General features: G+C 43.4%; 1 protein-coding gene across 5 annotated transcripts in view; it reads left to right on the top strand.

Annotated features, from left to right (window-relative positions):
* LOC140466734 (ATP-binding cassette sub-family C member 9-like) overlaps positions 1 to 23,283 on the top strand; it is a 190,225-nt gene that overhangs the window by 88,553 nt on the left and 78,389 nt on the right. For all 5 annotated transcript variants that reach the window (XR_011955272.1, XM_072562268.1, XM_072562265.1 and 2 more), the window contains exons 15-18: positions 15,786 to 15,896; positions 18,810 to 18,882; positions 20,309 to 20,414; positions 22,985 to 23,023. Coding sequence is in view for 4 of the 5 variants with exons in the window: in XM_072562268.1 (XP_072418369.1) it covers positions 15,786 to 15,896; positions 18,810 to 18,882; positions 20,309 to 20,414; positions 22,985 to 23,023 (329 nt within the window). In the remaining variant the exon portion in view is untranslated. The remainder of the gene's footprint in view (positions 1 to 15,785; positions 15,897 to 18,809; positions 18,883 to 20,308; positions 20,415 to 22,984; positions 23,024 to 23,283) is intronic.

The following is a 23,283-nucleotide window of genomic DNA, read 5'->3' as shown; positions in this document are numbered from 1 at the left end:
TGGTGGTTGATGGAAAATGTTCAGCCTGGAGTCCAGTTACTAGTGGTGCGCCACAAGGATCTATTTTGGGACCACTGCTTGGGGTTTATCATTTTTATAAATGACTTAGATGCAGGCATTGGTGGATGGGTTAGTAAGTTTGCAAATGACACTAAAGTCTGTGGAGTAGTGGACAGTGTGGAAGAATGTTGCAGGTTGCAGGGGGACTTGGATAATCTGCAGAATTGGGCTGAGAGGTGGCAAATGGAGTTCAATGCAGATAAATGTGAGGTGGTTCACTTTGGGAAGAATAACAGGAAGGCAGAGTACTGGGTCAATGGAAAGATTCTTGCTAGTGTGGATGTGCAGAGGGATCGTGGAGTCCATGTACATAGATCGCTGAAAGTTGCCACCCAGGTTGATATTGCTGTTAAGAAGGCATATGATGTGTTAAGTTTTATTGGTAGAGGGATTGAGTTCCGGAGTCGTAATGTCATACTGCAACTATACAAAATGCTAGTGCAGGCACACTTGGAATATTGTATACGGTTCTGGTGGCCCCAGTACAGGAAGGATGTGGAAGCATTGGAAAAGGTGCAGAGGAGATTTACCAGGATGTTGCCTGGTCTGGAGGAAAGGTTTTATGAGGAAAGGCTGAGAGACTTGAGTCTGTTCTCATTGGAAAGAAGAAGGCTAAGAGGGGATTTGATAGAGACATACAAGATGATCAGAATATTAGATAGGTAGACAGTGAAAGTCTTTTTCCTAGGATGATGTCAGCTTGTACGAGGGGGCATAGCTACAAATTGAGGGCTGATAGATTTAAGACAGATGTCAGGGGCAGGTTCTTCACTCAGAGAGTGGTAAGGGCATGGAATGCCCTACCTGTCAATGTAGTTAATTCAGCCACATTATGGAGATTTAAACAGTCCTTGGATAAGCATATGGATGATGTTGGGATGGTGTAGGGGGATGGGCTTAGATTAATTCACAGGTCTGCGCAACATCGAGGGCCGAAGGGCCTGTTCTGCGCTGTATTGTTCTATGTTCTATCTTCTAATTTTGTGTTGTCAGGAAGCGTGGAGATACTACATTTGATTCCCTCATCAAAATCATTGATATTTTATGAATAGCTGGGACTAAATCCCTGTGATTGTTGGCTTGCCACTACTTCTCTATCTCCTGTCTGTGAGCTAATTCCCAATCTGGGCTAGTAAATTATCATCAGTCCTATGTGCTTTGAATTTTCATACTGATATTTTGTATGGAACTTTATTAAAAGCTTTCTGAAAACCCAAAAGCACCATATCCACTGATTTTCTCTCACATATTGTACTAGTTATGTTCTCAGAACACTCCAGATTGTCAAACACTATTTTCCTCTCATAAATCCATGCTGACCTTTTGTAATCCTGTTGGTATTTTCTAAGTGTCCTGTAATTATATCCTTTTCAGCAGACTCTAGCATTTTCTCCAGTACTGATGTTAGGCTAACCAGTCTGTAATTCCTTTCCCTCCTCACCACCCTCGTTTTATAAGTGGTAGAGTTGGGGGTTGCTTGTAGAGACCTAAGAGCTTTATCTTATTTTATTTCAGCATTTGCTCATGACATTTATCTTGGTGAATATTGGATGAGTTGGCATGAAGTATAAGGGTAAATGATGGTAAATGTCATATAGGTGATTTTGGGTTGGTGTAAATTTTAACCAGGTTGTCACGAGTTTGAGGTCAACTCATAAAGTCATAGTGTCCTATAGTACAGAGACAGACCCATTGGCCCAAACTGGTCCATCCACGTGAACCCCATTTTCCTGCACTTGAACCCATTTCCTTCTAAACCTTTCCTATCCATATATTTATCCAAATGCCTTTAAATGTTGTTCATGTACCCGCCTCTACCATTTCCACTAGCAGCTCATTCCACATGCATACCATCCTCTATGCAAAAGCTGTTGCCCCTCAGTTTCCGTTCTATTCTTTCCCCTCTAACCTTAAACTGATACCCTCTCGTCCTCAATTCCCCAACCCTGGGAAAAAGACTGAGTTCATTCACCCTATCCAAACCTCTCCTGATCTTATACACTTCTATACCCCCCCTTCAGTCTCCTGCACTCTAAAGAAAAAAGTCCTAGCTTGATCAACCTCTTCCCTATAACTCAGACAGTTGAGTCCTGGGAACATCCTTGTTAGCACTACATTCTGAGTACAATGCGGCAATAATGTGATTATGATAAGCAGTCCATGTTCAAATGCAACAAGACCTGGGCCAACCAGTGGCAAATAACATTTGTGCCTAACGAATGCCAGGTAATGACCATCCCAAACAAGAGACAATCTAACCACCATCCCTTGACATTCAATGGTGTTACCATCACTGAAATCCCTACCATCAGCATTTTTAGGGTTATCATTGACCGGAAACTCACTGGAGTCAGCACATAAACACCATGGCTACAAGAGCAGGTCAGAGGCTAGGAATACTCTGGCAACTAACTCCTATCCTGAGGTGCAAAAGCCTGTCCATCATCTTCAAGGCACAAGTCAGCAGTGAGATGGAATATTCCCCACTTGTCTGGATGAGTGCAGCTCTAGCAACACTCGAGAAGTTTGACACCCTCCGGGACAAAGCAGCCAGCTTCATTGACACTACAATCACAAGCATCCATTCCCTCCACCACCAACACTCAGTAGCAGCAGTGTGCACTATCTACAACATGCACTGCCGAAATTCATCAAAGATCCTTAGACCTCATCTTCCGACGACCATTTCCATCGAGAAGGACAAGGGCAGCAGATATATGGAAATACCACCCCCTACAAATTCCTCTCCAAGCCATTCAGCATCTGACTTGGAAACATATTGCTGTCTCTTCACTGTCGCTGGTTCCAAATCTTCGCATTGTGGGTCAACCCACAGCAGGTGGACTGCAGCGGTTCAAGAAGAAAGCTCACCACCACCTTCTCAAGGGCAACTAGGGACAGACAATAAATGCGGCTCAACCAACAAAACCCAACAAATATTATGGGGATGTGTAGATAGACATATGTTGGCACAAAGGGTATAAGGTGTCAGCAGGGTAGGGGGTTGGTGGTGGAGGTGCATGGATGGGGCGTAGGGAGTTGGTGAAGGGGGTGTGAATGGCAAGGGCTAGAGAGTCTAGTATTGATAAAAAAAAAGTTTCACGGAAGCTAGGTGGGCCTTTTAACTTGTTGCCACTGATTATCAGCAATCTCTATATTCTCCTCCCGACTGTCTCTGGCATGATTAGCAGACCTGACAATCGGGCCTACCATTCCTACCAGAATGAAGGTTTGGAAATCTAGGGACACTTTTTTTTTGTTTGAGTCGGGTACAGTAAGCTGGAAAATTTCCCACCTCGGGAGCGAAAATCTGGGCCGGCATCTAATCATTGCAAACCCTGTGTCTCTGGACGCAAATACTTTGCGTCTTTTTCTCAGTTATGTAGTCTGAGCTTTCCTTTCAAGAGTTTGATTGTTAAAGGTCAGCCGACCACAGAGCATGCATGCTCTCTCCGAATACCCAAAAGTGAACTTACAATCCCAAAACTTAATATTCTTTTAAAACACGTAATTGCACCAGTTTTTCAGTTAACCATAAATCCCTTCCCACTGATTTAGTTATGAGACAATCCTCTTATTCTTGGAGAAAGTGAGGACTGCAGATGCAGGAGCTCAGAGTCAAGAGTGTAATGCTGGAAAAGAACAGCCAGTCAGACAGCATCTGAGGAGCAGGAAAATTCAGTCATACGACCTTCATCATGAAGGGCTTATGCCCAAAACATCGATCCTCCTGTTCCTTGGAAGCTACCTGACCTGCTGTATTCAATCCTTTAATTCTTTTTGTACCCTGCTACTACAGGGTTAAGTGGCTTAACAGTCCATGAAATGTTGGCCTAATGCTGAAAAATGACAAACCAGTGAGCTATAAATTCAGTTTTCACTAAACTTTGAAACAGTGAGGTCATCCAAATGTTATTTGCGGGACGTCAAAAATCTGGCACTTTGTTTGACGACCATCGTGGTTACGTAGCAACCGACTGATATATGATTTTATTAAAAGCCTAATTACCAAAAAGATATTAGAGAAAAAAAAATTGAAGCCCTTGAATTTGGAAGCAACTTTTTAAGTATAGGTAGGGAATGGCTAGCTGGGAGGAGTCTCAGGGTACAGCTAAAAGTAGGTACTTTCGTGAGTGCAGTGTAATTCATTGTGTCCCACAGGGGCCTGTACTGGGGCCTCAGATTTTCACTATATTTATAAATGACCCGAATGAAAGATTGGACTTGTATTCAAGTCCGCAGTTGCTATGTTAAATACCACAATATCTCATGGAGGTGGAAACAGAGAAGAGACGCTGATGGATTAACCGAGTGGATAAAACCAGCAGACGGAGTTGAACGGGGCAAATCCTCCTACTCTTCTTCTTACAAGGGTGAATCATGTTTCACTACATTCCATTCCATCTGTCAATGTTTTCGGAGTAGAGAATTAAAATATGAAAGGTAACAAGGGCTATGCTTGCACATTGTGTGAAGTGTTCATCAGACACCGAAGGTCAGACTGTTGTGAGTCTGGAACTCCATTGTAAATGACCCGGGTGAGAGTACTTACCAGAGGTGGAAGGGGGTGGGGGGTAGTCAAAAGGCAAAAAAGGATATCAGTTGCAAAGGACATGGTCTGAGTTGGCTTTATTTGCATCTGAGACAGAGACCCATGTAAGCTGAAACAGTCATTTTCAGGACTGTAACTAGTGAAATGCCTCAAGAATTAGTGCTTCACTTTGGGAGGGGCGCAATGGCTCAGTGGTTAACACTGCTACCTCACGATGCCAGGGTCCAAGGTTCAATTTCAGCCTCAGATGACTTTCTGTGTGGTGTTTACATGTTCTCCCCCTGTCTGCTTGGCTAGGTGGATTAGCTATGGGAAATGTAGGCCAAGGCGTGGGTCTGGGTGGGATGCTCTCCAAAAGGTTGATGTAGACTCAATGGGCCAAATAGCCTGCTTCTACACTGTAGGGATTCTGATTGAGCTATTTGCAATCTACATCAATGACTTGGATGAGGGAATTAATGAAGGCAAGTTTACTGTTGATACAAAATTACTTTGAAATAGAAGCTGTGATCACAACGTAATTAGGAGAACAGAAAATAGAGATGAAATGGGAAATAGACAGTCTAATGTTGGGATGCGTGAGATTGTTGATTTCTTGGAAAAATGACAAATCAGAGAATAAATGTTAACGGTTAGAGGGGTTTTGGGTCTGTGTACACAAATCACTGAAAATGAGCAATACACAGCTACAACAAGCAAATAGAAAAGTGAGTGGCCTTTTAGGCCTTTCTTGCACAGAGCTTGGAATGTCAGAGTATGGAAGTCTTGTGAAAATCATATGGAACTTTGACAGATTGTACTTTGATCTCTGAGCACAGTTGCAGTTTCATTATCTCATGGAAGGTGCACTTGCTTTACAGGGGGATCCTACAAGGGCTTACAAAGTTGATTCCAGGAATGAGGTAGTTGTTTTGCAAGGAGCTCGAGTAGCATACACCTTTTACTCTCTGGAGTTTGGAAGAACGAAAGATGTTCTTATTGAAGTATTTAAAGTTCTAGGAGGTCTTCATGGTATAGAGGCTGAAGTATCATTTCCCCCAACCAGGAGAGTCTGGAACATGTGAGCATATGATTCAGGAGCAGAGGTCAGCCATTCAACTCCTTGAGGCTGCTCTGCTGTTCATAAGATCACAGGAGGTCCAATTGTAACTTCCAATCCACATTTCCACCTAACGCTGATAACTGTTCACCCTTGCTTAACAGGAACGTCTCTATCTCGTGTTAAAAATGTTCAAGAGCTCTGCTTCCACCACCTTTTAGTTGCAAAGACTCCCGACTCTTTGAGAGAAACAAAACAGCATAATCTCTGTTAGGAACGGGTGACTCCTAATTTTTAAACAGTGATTCCTAGTTCTGGGTTCTCCCAGCAGTGAAAATATCCTCTCCTCATCCACCCTGTCAAGAATCCTTCAGGATTTTATATGTTTCAATCAAATCTCCACCTAATCTTTTAAACTGCAACAGACACAAGCCTAGCCTTTCAAGTGTATCTTGGACTAAATCCTGTCGCTGTCAGATTACACAAAAGCAAAATAATTTGAATGCTGGAAATCTAAAATAGAAAAGGTTGGAAATATTCTGCCTTACCTTTGCGTACACCTTCACTGTTGTCCCAATCCTGACTGTCAATGCTATCCCATTCACCACGGTCACTTCTACATCATTATCACTGCCTCTTAAGGCTCAGTGGTTAGCACTGCTGCCTCACAGCACTAGGGACGTGGGTTTGATTCCACCCTCCGGCAACTGTCTGTGTGGAGTTTGCACATTTCTCCCCATATCTGCGTGGGTTTTCCTCCAGGTGCTCCAGTTTCCTCCCACAGTCCAAAGATGTGCAGGTTTGGTGGATTAGCCATAGGAAATGCAGGGTTATGGGGGTGCGTCTGGGTAGGATGCTCTTTGGAGGGTTAGTGTGGACTTGATGGGCTGAATGGATTGCTTCTGCCCTATAGGTACTTCTCTGCCACTCACCACTGCACCTGCCACCCCTTCCCAATGTCGCTGCTATCCTTTGGATGGAATAGCACTAAGTGGTGTCTCAGAAGCAGGAGAGGTGGTGAGGCATCCCCAGTGAGTGAGTGGGAAGTGCAGAGGGCAGGAAGAATTTGTACAGTGACAGTGGACAAGTGAACATGATGCATGCAATAATGAGGGTTGTAATCGTGAGATGCGGTCCCATTCAGTGACACAGGTCGAGGGAGTGCTGGCCCCGTGAGTCTGAGGTAGCAGAAAGAAGATGGTGACATTTCCTTTCACAGATCATTGAGTTTCTTCCTGCAGGACTGAGGGTCTGGATTCACTCAGGACATAGGACTGACCTGAGCTACAACCTGTTGAGGTTGGCTTGTCTGGTGGCATAGCCTCCTGTAGGCGTAAGCCGGTAAAAGCCTCATCTCATTCAACAAAGCGCTTCAATTTATAATGGAAAAAGTCTGCCCATGTTCTCCAAATAAGGACTCAAGTCAATGAGGAGTAAGAGAAGGAGACATGCTTTTCACTCAAAAGGTTGTAAAGCACTGGAATTCTGTACCCCCAGAGGACAGTAAATGCTTGGTCATTGAGCAGGCTCAAGTCAGACATTGGGAGAAATTTGGAGTTGCATGGGATCAAAGAATATGAAAATTGGGTGGAAAGTGCAGTGAGTGAGGATTCTTCGAGAGTGCAAGAGAGATTTACCAAAATGTTTCCACCAATGAAGGGTTTTAACCGCAAGCTTCATTTGGGGAAGCTGGGATTATTCCTCTTGGAGTAGAGGAAATTGCAGGGAACTCTGATGGAGCTGGATGAGATTTGAACAGAATCAGAGAAAGAAATGCTATTCCTAAGAGCTGATGAAATAAGGACAAGGGGACATAAATTTACGAGGTAAAAACAATGACTGCAGATGCTGAAAACCAAATACTGGATGAGTGGTGCTGGAAGAGCACAGCAGTTCAGGCAGCATCCAAGGAGCAGCGAAATCGATGTTTCGGGCAAAAGCCCTTCATCAGGAATAAAGGCAGTGAGCCTGAAGCATAAATTTACGGTTTTGGGCATGAGATGCTAGAGTCATAGAATCATAGAGATGCATAGTATAGAAATAGGTCCTTCAGTCCAACTCATCCATGCTGACCAGATATTCTGAATTACTCCAGTCCCATTTGAAACATAGAACATACAACATAGAACAGTATAGCACAGTACAGGGCCTTCGGTCCTCGTTGTTGTGCCAATCTTTTATTCTACTCTAAGATCAAACTAATCTATGTACCGTTCATTTTACTATCATCAATGTGCCAATCCAAGAGTCACTCAAAATGTCCCTAATGTATCTGACACTACTACCACTGCTGGCAGTGCATTCCACACACCCACCACTCTGTGTGAAGAACCCACCTCTGACATATCCCCTAAAACTTCCTCCAATCACCTTAAAATTATGCCCTCTTGAGAGCCATTTCCGCCCTGGGAAAATATCTCTGACCTGATTATTCACTCTATCTATGCCTCTCATCATTTTGTACACCTTTATCAAATCGCCTCTCATCCTTCTTCACTCCAATGAGAAAAGCTCTTGCTCCCTCAACCTTTCTTCATAAGACATGCCCTCCAGTCCAGGCAGCATCCTAGTAAATCTCCTCTGCACCCTCTCTAAAGCTTCCACATCCTTCCTATAATGAGGCGACCAGAACTGAACACAACATTCCAAGTGTGGTCTCACCAGGGCTTTATAGAACTGCAGCATAACCCCTGCTAATGAAAGCCAACACACCATATGCCTTCTTAACAATCCTATCAACTTGGGTGATAACTTTGAGGGATCTATGGACACGGACCCCAAGATCCCTCTGCTCCTCCAGACTGCCAAGAATCCTACCTTTAACCCTGAAATCTGCATTCAAATTCGACCTTCCAAAGTGAATGACTTCACACTTTTCCAGATTGAACTCCATCTGCTACTTCTCAGCTCAGCTCTACATCCTGTCAATGTTCCACTGCAAACAGCCCTCCACATGATCCACAAGTCCACCAAAGTTTGTGTCATTGGCAAACTTACTAACCCACCCTTCCACTACCTTATCCTAGTCATTTATAAAAATCACAAAGAGCAGAGGTCTCAGAACAGATCCCTGCAGAACACCACTGGTCACCGAGTTCCAGGCTGAATACTTTCCATCTACTACAGGTAGAGGATCCTTTATCTGAAGTTCCAAAATCCAAAAAACTTCAAAATCCGAAAGGTTATCCTGTGAGGCTTTTTTCTCATTAACAAGGTTGTTTGGCGTGCAAACAGTTAATCCAAGTTGCCGCCCACTCAATGCGTGTCACTCAGGTGTGATGTGGAGGGGTGTGGCCCAGCACTGGCAGGCCTGGATTCAATCTCAAGGGCTATTTTAGTTAGTAAGTCTGCTCCTCCAATAAGATTTTGAAAAATTCACCATCAAACTGTCACTTATTCTGAAATTTGAAAAATTGCAAATTCTGGAAAACAGCTGACCCAGATGATTTTGGATAAAGGATCGTCTACCTGTACCAACCTCTGTCTTTTATGGGCCAGCCAGTTTTGAATCCAGACAACCAGATTTCCCTATATCCTATGCCTCCTTACTTTCTGAATGAGCCTACCATGGGCAACCTTATCAAACACCTTGCTAAAATCCATATACACTACATCCACTGCTCTACCTTTGTCAATGTATTTTGTCATATCCTCAAAGAATTCAATAAGGTTTGTGAGGCATAACCTGCCCCTCACAAAGCCATACTGACTATCTCGTATCAAACTATGCTTTTCCAAATGACCATAAATCCTATCTCTCAGAATCCTCTCCAATAATTTCCCCACCACAGACGTAAGACTGACTGGTCTGTAATTTCCAGGATTATCCCTATTCCCCTTCTTGAACAAGGGAATAACATTTGCCACCCTCCAATAATCCAGTACTACTCTAGTGGAGAGTGAGGATGCACTCACTTCCTGTAGAAATTTGGATATATTCCATCTGGCCCAGGGGACTTGTGTACCCTCATGAATTTCAAAATTTCCAGCACATCCTCCTTCTTAATGTCAACCTGTCTGAGATATCAGTTTGTTTCATGCTGTCCTCACAAACGACACGGTCCTTCTCACTAATTAATACTGAAGCAAAGTATTTGTTAAGGACCTCCCTTACCTCCTCCGACTCCAGGCACAAGTTCCTTCCAATATCCCTGATTGGCCCTACCCTCACTCTGGCCATCTTCTTGTTCCTGATATGAGTGTAGAATGCCTTGGGGTTTTTATTAAGCCTACTCGCTAAAGCTTTTTCATGCTCCCTTCCAGATCTCCTAAGTCCATTCTTTAGTTCCTTCTTGGCTACTTTGTAACCCTCTGGAGCCCTGCCTGATCCTTGTTTCCTCAACCTTAAGTACACTTCTTTCTTCCTCTTGACTAAATGTTCCACATCTCTTGTCATCCAAGATTCCTTCACCTGACCATCCCTTCCTGGACTCAGTGGGACAAACCTATCCAACAAGTTCCATAAACAACCTACACATTTCTGTCGTGCATTTCCCTGAGAATATCTGTTCTTAATTTACGCTCTAAAGTTCCTACCTAATAGCATTGTAATTCCCCCTCTCCCAATTAAATACTCTCCCATACCGTCTGCTCCTATCCCTCTCCATGTCTATAGTAACGGTTATGGAGTTGTGATCACTATCACCAAAATGCTTTCCCACCGAGAAATCTGACACTGCTCTTGGTTCGTTGCCAAGTACCAAATCCAATATGGCCTCCCCTTCAGTCAGCCTATCTACACATTGAGTCAGGAGTCCTTCTTGGACACACCTGACAAAATCTGCTCCATCCACTATTTGCACTAAAAAGGTTCCAATCAATATTAGGGAAGATAAAGTCACCCATGACAACAACCCCACTACTTCTGCACCTTTCCAAAATCTGCCTCCAAATGTGTTCCTCCATGTCTCTGTTGCTATTGACCGGTCAATAGAAAACTCCCAAAAAAGTGACTGTTCCTTTCCTGTCCCTGACTTCCACCCATACTGAAACAGTAGACAATCCCTACTCGATGACCTCCCTTTCTGCAGCTGTGATACTATACCTGATTAGCAATGCCACTCCTCCACCTCTTTTACCTCCCTCCCTATTCCTTTTGAGACATCTAAAACCCGGAATATCCAACAACCATTCCTGCTCCTGTGTTTTCCAAGTCTGCATCATGGCCACAACATCGTAGCTCAGTACTGATCCATGCTCTCAGTTCATCGCCTTTATACCTGACATGCGACTGGTGAAATAATTTCTCAGGGGCCGGTATTCCTTCAGGATCACCCTTCATTTACAAATGTGTAGCCTTTGACAATAGCATTGCCAATCACTGAGGCAGGCATTCAGGGAGTCAGTATCCCAGACATTTATACTGATGAAGGGCTTTTGCCCGAAACGTCAATTTCGAAGCTACTTGGATGCTGCCTGAACTGCTGTGCTCTTCCAGCACCACTAATCCAGAATCTGGTTTCCAGCATCTGCAGTCATTGTTTTTAGCTCTATGCTTTCTTATCAGCCAGGGTTCCCTGATTGGACCAGATTAGCAGCACTGTGAAGTCCAGCTGGCTGACCTCATCCCTAACCCTAACCTTAACCGTGACCCCCTGCCTGATAGAGGGGACACAATGATTTCAAAAGTAAATTAGATAAATATTCAAAGAAATTAACATTGTGGTACAAAGGGCAGATAGAGGAGAATGGGGACTGATTGAATCACTCCACAGATGACCTCAATGGGCTGAATGTCATCGTCCTGCACAATAATTACCATATTATTTATCAAAGGGCAGAGTAAGCTACTCCTGCTCTGAGTTCTTCTGCGCCAACCCAGAAAAGGGGAGGCTAAATGATTGAAGTCACTTGAGTTGAAAGGTATCTCACCAGGGTCTGAGGGGAAATGAAGATGCTATTGTGAGGAATTTGGCATGGACCTTGAGTGGGTCTGAGTGAATGAGGGTGTGAAGAGTCAGGATGAAAGGGGTGAACAAGGTGGGATGTTCAATAGGAAAAGCAGGTGGCAAAACATTAAAGAGATAGATGGAAATGAAATATAAATTATAGCTGCCATGGCAGTGTTTTCGCCATTGGGTTTCGCAGGAGGGTTGAGGGATTTCCATCCTTGAACCAAGTTTCCATCAAGGCGATGGTTCCATTGTAGTCCTTCACCATCAAGTTATGAATGTCAGGATCTTGTTTACAAGGATATTCTGGAGGGCGTTTGCAGTCAGGAACGTTGATTTATTAATTGGCTTCTAGCATCCACGTGTCCAATGGAGATCAGTCAAGGAGGTTCACAAAATCTGTCTGCATGGGAAAGAATGATGAGAGACTGGGAAGGGAATTTGAGTGGATAAAGTGTGGAGCTGGAAAAAGCACAGCAGGTCAAGCAGCACCAGCGGAGCAGCAGAGTCGACTTTTCAGATCAGGACCCTTCATCAGTCCCGATCTGAAACATTGACTCTCCTGTCGGAATCCTGAGGGACAGGATGTACATGTATTTGTAAAGGCAAGGACTGATTAGGGATAGTCACCATGGCTTTGTGCATAGGAAATCATTTCTCACTAACTTGATTGAGTTTTTTGAAGTAACAAAGAGGATTGATGAGGGCAGAGTGGTGGACGTGATCTATATGGATTTCAATAGGGCATTCGACATGGTTCCTCATGGAAGACTGGTTAGCAAGGTTAGATCTCATGGAATACAGGGAGACCTAGCCATTTGGATACAGAACTGGCTCGAAGGTAGAAGACAGAGAGTGGTGATGGAGGGTTGTTTTTCAGACTGGAGGCCTGTGACACGTGGAGTGCCACAAGGATTGGTGCTGGGTCCTCTGCTTTTCGTCATTTATATAAATGATTTGGATGTGAACATATGAGGTGTAGTTATTAAGTTTGCCGATGACACCAAAATTGGAAGTGTAGTGGACAGTAAAGAAGGTTACCTCAGAGTACAATGGGAGCTTGATCAGAGGGGCCAATGGCCGAGGAGTGGCAGATGAAGTTTTTTTGAGATAAATGTGAGCTACTGCATTTTGGGAAAGCAAATCTTAGCAGGATTTATACACTTATTGGTAAGGTCCTGGGGAGTGTTGCTGAACAAAGAGACCTTGGAATGCAGGTTCATTTTGTTGAAAGTGGAGATGCAGGTAGATAGGATAGTGAAGAAGGTGTTTAGTATGCTTTATTTTATTGGTCAGAGCATTGAGTATAGGAATTGGAAGGTCATGATATAGTTGTACAGGACATTGGTTAGGCCACTGTTGGAATATTGTGTGCAATTCTGGTCTCCTTCCTATTGGAAGGATGTTATGAAAACTTGAAAGGATTCAGACAAGATTTACAAGCATGTTGCCAGGGTTAGAGAGTTTGAGCTATAGGGAGAGGCTGAATAGGCTGGGGCTGTTTTCCCTCGAGGTTGGAGGCTTAGGGGTGATTTATAGAGGTTTATAAAATCATAATGGCTGTGGATAGGGTAAATAGACAAAGTCTCTTCCCTGGAGTGGGGGAATCCAGAACTAGAGGGCGCAGGTTTAGGGTGAGAGGGGAAACGTATAAAAGGGACCAGAGGGGCAACATTTTCACATAGAGGCTGTTACGTGTATGGAATGAGATGCCAGAGGAAGTGGTGGAGGCTGGTACAATTACAACATTTAAAGGGCATCTGGAGGGGTATATATGGTGTAGAGGGATTGGATATCCATGGTGAAGATGAGGCGTTGGGGGCCAGGAAAACGGAAGTCTTGGAGGAGGTGGAGGGCGTGGGTGGTGTCTCGAACGTATTTGGGGAGTTCCTGGACTAGGGGGGATAGGACAGTGTCGAGGTAGGTAGAGATGAGTTCAGTGAGGCAGGAGCATGCTGAGACAATGGGTCGGCCAGGGTGGTCAGGCTTGTGGATCTTGGGAAGGAGGTAGAACCGGGCAGTGCGGGGTTCCCGGACTATGAGGTTGGAAGCTGTGGGTGGGAGATCTCCTGAGGTGATGAGGTTCTGTATGGTCTGGGAGATGATGGTTTGGTGATGGGGGGTGGGGTCATGGTCGAGGGGGCAGTAGGAAGAGGTGTCCTCGAGTTGGCGTTTGGCTTCAGCGGTGTAGAGGTCAGTGCGCCAGACTACCACTGTGCCCCCTTTATCTGCTGGCTTGATGGTGAGGTTGGGATTGGAGCAGAGGGATTGGAGGGCTGCGCGTTGTGAGGGTGAGAGGTTGGAGTGGGGGAGGGAGGTAGGTTGAGGCGGTGAATGTCCCAGCGGCAGTTGGAAATGAAGAGGTCGAGGGCAGATAATAGGCCAGCGCGGGGTGTCCAGGTGGATGCAGTGTGTTGGAGGTGTGTGAAGGGGTCCTCGGAAGGTGGGCGGGAGTCCTGATTGTGAAAGTAAGCTCGGAGGCGGAGGCGACAGAAGAATTGTTCGACGTCATGGTGTGTATTAAATTCATTTATGCGTGGATGGAGGGGATGAAGGTTAGTCCTTTGCTGAGGACTGATCGTTCGTCCTCAGTGAGGGGGAGGTCTGGGGGGATGGTGAAAACTCGGCAGGGCTTTGAGCTGGGATCTGGTGTGGGTGTAGAGCTGGGAGTGGGGTCGGAACCTGTAACTGGAGTGGGTGTGATGGTGGGGGGAATGGGGGTGGAGTCATGAGCAGGGGTCGTGTTCCCCTCGGTGTTCTGTGGGGTGGGGATAGTGACAGTGGGGTCTGTGGGGGGTCTGTCAGCAGAATGCAGGTGAGTGGCGCTGGTGGGGGCGGAAGTGGTGGTGACCATGGCAGTAGGGATGTGCGAAGTCACTGAGCATGTGGCATCAGCGATGATGTGAAGGGTAGAAGTGATGTCAGGTGTGATGCATGAGGAATTGTGAGGGGTGGAAGTGGTTGTGGGAGCGGCCATGATGGGGGCAGAAGTGACATCACCAATCAGCGTGGGGGTGGTAGCTGCATCAGCTGCATGGCTAATGGTGGAGTAGGTTCTGAGGCCAGAGGAATCGTCTGGAATGTTTGAGGAGCGCTGGTTATGGAGGTGGGTGGATAAAAGTTTGTTGTACTTACAGTTTTTGATGTTTGAGACAGAATTGAAATACTGTTTGTTGAGAGTATGAATTCTCCTGAGGATGTAGTACAGAGCGGGTCCTTTGCAATTCTGAGAGAGTGTGGCCCTCAGCTGAGGCAGGGCTGACTGGAGAGAGGTTAGGTGCCGGCGCATTGCTGCAAGTGTGGAGCGGAGGATCTTGAAGGAGAACCGTTGCTGTTGTTTTTGAATCTGTAGTCTGTACTGTTTGTCCTGTTCGGGTCTGAACTCTGCTGGTTTAAAGGTGGTCCAGAGTCCGTGTGGGATGAGTTGGTCTACTGACCCAGGAACATTGGAAGATGCAGGAATGGTGAAGGATGGTGGTAGGGCTGCAGTGAAGTTTCAAGGGTTAATATCTGAGAGGACTGAAATAAAAGCAGGCATAACTAGGTAGCACGAAGTGGGAGGAACTGATTAATCTAGTCACATTTGCCAGCACTTGGCCCGTTTCCCTCTAAAACCTTCCTATTCATAAACCCATCCAGATGCCTTTTAAATATTGTCATTGTACCAGCCTCCACAGCTTCCTCTGGCAGCTCATTCCAAACACGCATCATCCTATGCAACAAAATGTTGCCTGGTAGGTCCCTTTTAAAGTTCCAAGGTGGGTAAAAAGAAGAGATATAGTGTGGTAAGGGTTGAACTAGCAGCTAAAATATTCAGACAAATGGATACAAGATCAATCAGGTTTCATAGGCAAGGCAAAGCTTGGGTAAACCTGTCCTGGTTGTAACTGGAGAACAGGACGGAGTCTGCATAATAAAAGCAAAATGCCACAGACGCTGGAAATCTCAAACATATACAGAGAATGCTGGAGAAACTCAGCTGCTCTGTCAGTATCTGTTGAGAGAGCAACAGACTTAACTGTTCTTCAGTTCTGAACAAGTCATACTGGACTCAAAACTCTATCACGGTTTCTCTCTCCACATGCTGCCAGACCTGCTGAGTTCCTCCAGCAATCCTCTCTGTTTTAGAGACAGAAAGAGCCCAGTGTTACAGTCAAAGCTGCAATGGTGGGATGAAGTCTAATCAAATGTACGCAAGGAGCTTTACATTGATGTAATTATCTATGTTTTATTCATAATGCAGCACACAAAGGCCTTCAACAGGAGACAGCCCCTGAAGGACCAGCTGGAAGGTTTTGAGCAGCCACTGAGGAGGTACATTCGGTCCAGGGAGATAGAAGATGTGTCAGTCAAGGTCAGTGACTTGTAATTGTTTCCTATTGTACAGCTGTGGTTCTCATGCGACTAATCCCTGTCTCTCTGTGCGCATGGGAATGAAAGGGAAAGAGCAGTGCTTTACACGTGACTTAGGACACATAAATGAGATAGAACTGGCCTTTTCCCACAGCCAGCACGGAAGTCAAATTGTGTAAGAGTATTCATTTCCTGCCTTTAATCACTTCAATAAAATTATAATTCAAACAAAGTAAAATCCATTGGACGTTAACTGGCTCTTATTTTAAAAGGCCTGTTCTATACCAAGAATAAAGCATTTGTCCCCAGCTTTAATTCTCTGAGAAAGCTCTTACTTTTCATTTATAGTTCCTGCTGCTTGCACTATCCACCCTTATTCTGGATGGCCAATTTGTGCTGGGCAAGATATTTGCCATCACTGTAGGCACCAATTACAAAGCGGGCACTTAAACTGAATGAAGGATGACACCTGATTTCATTCACACAAAGAAACATATGCCAACAAAATAACAAGCGCACACAATTCCACCCTCCCCTCCCCCCTCCAAAATTACTCAGATATATCTTGGAAAGAAACTGGGGCCGATTGTTCTGCTTCTCGTAATGCCAGGCAGCAGGATAAATTGTAAGACTGAAGTTACATCCTCACTGAGCTCTCTTAACACAGCACAAGCCCAGAACTAACTTCAGATTCCTCAATCTTGTCTGTTTGTAATTTTCCAATATGTCATTTCATTCCCGTAACCAGCTTTGGTGACACCAGGCCCTGAAAACTTCATCATTGATCTTTAAATAGCACAAAACAAGCATTTAATTACTGTCTTTAATATAGTGTATTCAATACAAATAAGGAAGATGGACCAGTACAGAGAATGTTCTTTTGTAAAAATAGAATTTGCGAAATATCAATACTTGACAGCAAACTCAAACATCTTTCTTATATAAATAAATAGATAAAAGATGAGTCTAAAAACAAGGGGTGGGGCTAATCACAGATTATAAAGGGAGAGTTTTTTTGGAGATGAGAAAGGGGGTGGCTGACTCAACAAATGAAGTAATTTGCATTTTAGAATTAGAATTAGGTTTACTGTAACGTGTATCACAGGGGTACAGTGAAAACTTTACAATGTCATCCCTCACTGCACCATCTTAGGTACAAAGTATCCAGCTACACGTCTTAAGTTAGAAAATAAGAAAGAAAGTTAAAAGGATAAATATTACAATCAGATTAACAGATTACAGTTAAGCATTACATTGCAGTTGATCAGCACAGGGGGCTTCCACAGGTGGTCTGACTGGGTTCAGAAGCCGCTGACCACCCGCACATTTCCTGAGTCCAACAAACATTCCCACTCCACTCCATGCCTCCTTCCCAGTCCGTCCACTCACCACATTTGACACCACAAGAAGACACCACTAGCAACCTAACAGTGAAGATGAGATAGTAGTGAGATTGGATATTACAGTTGGTTCTGATATAATGTGATAGTTCTGGTTTTGTGCGATCTTGTGTTTTAAGATAATTGTGCAATAGCTACGCCATTTAAACTAATGAGGCTGGAACCACATTTTAGCTAATACAGGTAAGGAGAATTCATGTCATACAAATAACGGCCTAAATTCTTCAACTGCATTAAAGCAAATTCACATTGAAGAAACACATATTACCAACTGTGTATATAAAATGGATAATTGGATAGGGCAAACGGGTAAAAGGAAAATGCTAAAAGATTTACTGTCTTCAAAATAGAAAAGTCAGATGGAGCACAGCTCAGGTTACTGAGGCACGTAAGAGTGGAAACTGCAGGGACTCTAGTCACAATCTTCCATTCTGACTTGAATATATGAGGGATAGTGTCAGTGGATCCATAGAATCCCTACAGTGTAGAAACAGGCCATTAGGCCCAACAGGTCCACACCAACCCTCCGAAAAGTATCCCACCCAAACACATTTCTCATTACTCTATATTTACTCCTGACACATGCCTACACATCCCTGGGCAGCATGGGCAATTTAGCATGGCCAATTTCCCCTAACCTACAAATCTTTGGACTGTGGGAGGAAACCCACACAGATACAGGGAGAATGTGTAAGCTCCACAAAGACAGATGCCCAAGCCTGCAATCGAACCCAGGCCCCTAGCACTGTGAAGGCAGCAGTGCTAACCACTGAGCCACCATGCTGATGCAGGATTGTAAATAATATAGCAGGATCCAAAATATGGAGAGAAAGGACAAATCTGTTATCTACAGAACAGGTGGCTTCACATGAAGGTGGGGAGACATTCCAAGATGACAATCTGGATGAAAATAATTGCCATTTTGAAAGTAGAGTGTGAGCAGATTTATAAAGGGAAATGCATGTTTAACTAATTGGATTGAGTCTTGAAGAAGGTAGTATGATTGTTGGGTGAATACAGCATTTCAAAAGATGTTTGACAAAGTATTACACAATAGACGTACTAGCAAAATTAAAGACCATAGAATTAATAGGACATTGGCAGCACAGTTGCAAAATTGGTTACGTGACAGAAAATAGTGGACAGTTGTTTTTCAGACTAAAGATGGGCTGAAGGGTCTTTATTCGGGACACTATCATTTCTGATTTATATTACAGTCATGCTTTAGACTTGGTAAACGGAGCATAATTTCAAAATATGCAGATCATATTACGTCAGAAATGCAATACAAAATGACGAATAGTAACAGGAGACAATTGGTGGACTGAGTAGACAAATCCAAATGAAATTTAACACTAAGCATAAAATCATATATTCAATTTGAAGGATGGGGAAAGGCAAAGTGATTTCATTTATTTCCTAACCATTTGGAAATAAAATGCTCAGAAATAACTTGCTGATTCCAATTTAAATGAAATGCTTTCTCACTTCAGAATTTTATTTTTAAATGGCAGGTTACTGATGGGTCCTTTTCTTGGGGTAGTGGCATGGCAACTCTTTCCAACATCAGCATCAGAATTCCAACAGGTAAAATATACTGACCTCTCTTGTTGAGAGGAATCTTGTTCTGTGATTTGTGCATCGAGCTATCTTTTACTAAAGCTTTATGTTTAACGCAAAGTGCTCTTAGTCAAAATAGGCAAATGTTTAATTAAAATATTATCATCAGTGATAATGTAATAATGATGAGTATTAATGTCAGTTTCTGATTTTCAAGCATAAAGTGTGTACGTCATTTAGCTCATCATTATAAAGTACTTGTTAATAACCTGCCACTTAGTGGATTTATACCCCAGCATTATTTCATTACAAGCTGATGAGTTTTTGCTGTTTCTTGCACCCTCTGTTCTCCTCATCTAACTTTTGGTGAGTTCCCAATTCACCTTGTGTATGGGCTAATCGAAGGCAATATTATCTGTTGTTCTCTCCTTCTTTGAGATGTTCTTTATGTCTCCCTCTCGAGCCAAGCTCATCAGTTCTTGTTTCTCCTTAATGCCAAATGTTGTTTGATAACTGTGCTGAGAAGCACCAAGACATGTTTTACCATGCCAGCTGTTACTGTATTGATTTAGAACATTTGACCTTTCCATATTTGATGAACAAGAAATTAGCAGATCATCCTGAAAGATACAAGATATCCCCAACTCAAGAAGTACCTAAGTTTGCTGTTTAATATCTACAAGTTAGCACTGGCAGAACTCAGATCTAAATTGATGCAAAACTTAATTTGATAAGAAAACCACATTTTCCAAAATACTAGAGAGTGGAGTTCTTATGCTTTGTTGTCTGTTCTCTATTTTATGCACCTCTCCTTTATTTAAGAGTAAGTGAAATGATAATGTTTGAGTCAGGATGGTGGGTCAGTGGTCAGTGGTTAGTGCTGCTGCCTCAAAGTGCTAGGGACCCAGGTTCAATTCCAGCCTTGGGCGACTGTCTGTGTGGAGTTTGCACATTCTCCCCATGGGTTTGCGTGCTCTGGTTTACTCCCACAGTCCAAAGATTTGCAGGTCAGGTGAATTGGCCATTCTAAATTGCCTATAATGTTAGGTGCATTAGTGGGAGGGAAATGGATCTGGGTGGATTACTCTTTGGAGGGGTGGTGTTGAATGTTTGGGCTGAAGGGCCTATTTCCACACTAGGGAATCTAATCTAATCATCTCCTTAATTTTGTATAAATAAACTTGCAGTTGAGAATATGACCATGAAGAAGAAAGGGAATATGAATAGATTAATAACATCAAGACTGTGTTATGAACTTTGAGCAAAACTTAGTCCTTATTTACACAATCTCTTCGATTGACTTGTTTTCGATCTTATTAAAAAGGTTTAAAGGTTTCTGCAACTTCTGTCTTGGTGCTCGTTTTGCCTAAAGCAAATTTCTGAAAAAGGTTTTGTTGACTGATTATTCAATACAGGATTGATGAAAGATTCCTTGATTATAATTTTTTTCCAGGTCAGCTGACAATGATTGTTGGTCAAGTGGGATGTGGAAAGTCTTCACTTCTCCTTGCTACTCTCGGAGAAATGTTGAAAGTTTCTGGGAAAGTTTACTGGAGCAAGTAAGTAAAATAACTGCTGGCAACAATGAAGAAGATCACCTCATTTTATCTCCTTGTTGCACAATGTGGACAGATGGTCCTCACTGTGTGGTATACTCTCCATTTCGTTGATCCTTGCCTCCTCAGAATCCCCATTTTCATTCGTAGCATAATAATTTTAAATTTGTTCTTGGGATGTGGGATTCCTCCTTGAATTGTTTCAAGGTACTGATGCTGTAGGTGCACCCACAGTGCTTTTAGGAAGGCAGTGCCAGAATTTTGACCCTGCAGCAGTGAAGGACTATCAATATATATCCAAGTCAGGATGGGGTGTAGCTTGGAGTGAGATTTGAAAGTGGTGCTATTCCTGACACTCTTGTCTATCCGAGGTGATAGAGGTTATTGGTTTGAAAGATGCTGTTAAAGGAGCTTTGAGTTGCTGCAGAGTATTTTGTAGATATTTCACAACACTACTACTGTTGGATGGTGGTGTGGATCTAGTGAACATTTAAGGTTAAGAATGGGGTGCCTCTCGAGTGCATTCCTTTATTCCCTAGCTGTCAAGTTTCAATGGAAGTGGAGAGTATTCCATAATACATTTGACTTGTAGATGGTGGACACATCAATTCTTTCATAGGATATGGGCATTACTGGCAAGACCAGCGTTTGTTGCACATTTCTTGAGAAGGTGACAGTGAGCTGATTTCTTGATTTGCTGCAGCCCACCTCATGCAGGTCCTCCCAATATGAAGGGAATAGCAGAATGTTGAATCAGTGACAACAAAAAACGGTGATGTAGTTTCAAGTCAGGAAGGTGTGTACCTTGGAAAAGAATTACAAGTGGCAATGTTCCACACTTTTGATGCCCCTAGCCTTCTATGTGGCAAAAACTTGGAAGGCTTTGGTGAATTATGGCAGTGCATCTCGTTGGCACTGCTGGCACTGTGCATTGGTGGTGGAGGAAGCAAATATGTAATATAATGGTAGGTTTCTGATCAAGTGGACTGCTTTGTCCTGGATGGTGTCAACCTTTCTGAATATCAGTAGAGCTGCACTCATCCAGGCATGAAGGGAAGTATTCCATCGCACTTCTTTCTTTTCCATTGCAGACAGTGGACAGGTTTTGGGGAGACAGAATGTCATTTACTCACCTCAAAAGTCCCAGTCTCTGACTGACTCTGGTAGCACTATTTATATGGCTGATGCAGTCAGTTTTTGGTGAACAATAGTCTCTAATGCAGGTATTCAGTGATGGTAATATCATTGGAGATAAAGGGGCAATGGTTAGTTTCTTTCTGGTTGGGGATGGTCATTGCCTGGCATGAATGTTACTTACCACTTGTCAGCCTGGAAGTTATCCAGGTCTTGCTGCATACAGGTATCAGCTGCTTCCATATATTCTGTCAATGCACCTGAAGTCTGTACAACTATTAGTGACCATCCCCACATCCCACCTTATAATAAAGGGAAAGTCATTGATGAAGAGCCAAGTATGATTGCGAATAGGATACGACTCTGAGGAGCATCTTCAGTGATTTCTTTGGTTGAGATGATGGACCTCCAACAAATATGACCATCATCCAGCATCTTATGTATGTGGACTAGGAGACAGTGAGGACTGCATGTTCAACCAGCAGATTGCTTTCTCCTTGATTCCCATTCGCTTCAATGTTAGTAAGACGTTTTGATGCGACACTCACTTGTCAGCAGTTGTGCTCTAAACCACCTAAATTCCAAGTTTGGGAATTCTGTCTCCTAATCTTCCGTCTCTCTACCTTACGCGTCTCCTCCATTTGCTCTGTGTGCCTTTCCGGCTCGCTTATCTGTAAAGTACATGGCAATATTATTTCTTTGTTAAAGGTGTGGTCAAAATGCAAAAGAGCTATCTTTGACCAATGGTAACACAAGCTCAATAAAACACATCACTATAGACTTGAAGTGAATAGCATGTGCAGGTGACAGATCAAAGATGTGCAAATTAGGTGGATTGGCCAGGCTAAATTACCCATAGTGTTCAGGGATGTGCAGGCTGGGTTTAGACATGGGCAATGCAGGGTTGTGGGGATAGGGTGGGGGGGAGAGTCTGGGTGGGTTGTTTTTCAGAGGATTGTGCAGACCCGATGGGCTGAATGTCCTCTACCTGCACTGTAGGGATTCTGTAATACTAGGACTTGCAAGTAGGGGTAACTGTGCAGTCATATTGAATGAGTTCTTATGGAGTTAGGGGGATTGGTGAATTACCATGTCGAGTTAACAATGAAAAAGTGGTGTGGAAGTGCAGGATATTGTAATGCGTGTTGCCATTATTGAATGCTGTATGGTATGCTATCAGAATCTGGATGTTTGCTTATTTCTGTTTTAGTTCTGTCAATTGAATACAACAGCTGAGGGAGAGAAAGTGTATCTTAAACTCTGTAAATGTAGTTGAAGCACAGGAAACTGCTGCAGAATTTATGACCTAAATCCATAAATGATCAATCTTTTAATGTTAAGTACCATAACTAGTGGGGACTGTTCACATGGTCGTTGTATTTTCCAATGCTGTCTAATCTTGACTATGGTTATATTTTTGTTTTTGGTATAAACTACAGAGAGCCTGCAAATGAGATGAACCACGATGCAACACCAAGGTATTTTGAGCTCCATTTAATTTTTATACTAACTTGCCCCAACAAAAATGTTTTTAAGTGTTCTGAATACCAGTTGATCCAGATTGTTTGAACTATCTTATTTTGACAGATGTTGTTTTCCTCTTAACTTTATGTCTGAGCACTGTTTCTGTATTTGGAATTAATTGTTCCCTCCAGGTTTCTTCTGTCCCCTTCTTTTAAGACATAGTCCTACAAGTGCCTGCCCCTTTCCTGGTACTTACTGCTCATCTTTCATGCAT

This window comes from Chiloscyllium punctatum, chromosome 44 (genome assembly GCF_047496795.1).
Source record: "Chiloscyllium punctatum isolate Juve2018m chromosome 44, sChiPun1.3, whole genome shotgun sequence".
Classification (NCBI taxonomy): Eukaryota; Metazoa; Chordata; class Chondrichthyes; order Orectolobiformes; family Hemiscylliidae; genus Chiloscyllium; species Chiloscyllium punctatum.
Note: the sequence above shows the minus strand (reverse complement) of the source record. Positions and strands in the feature narration are given on the sequence as shown.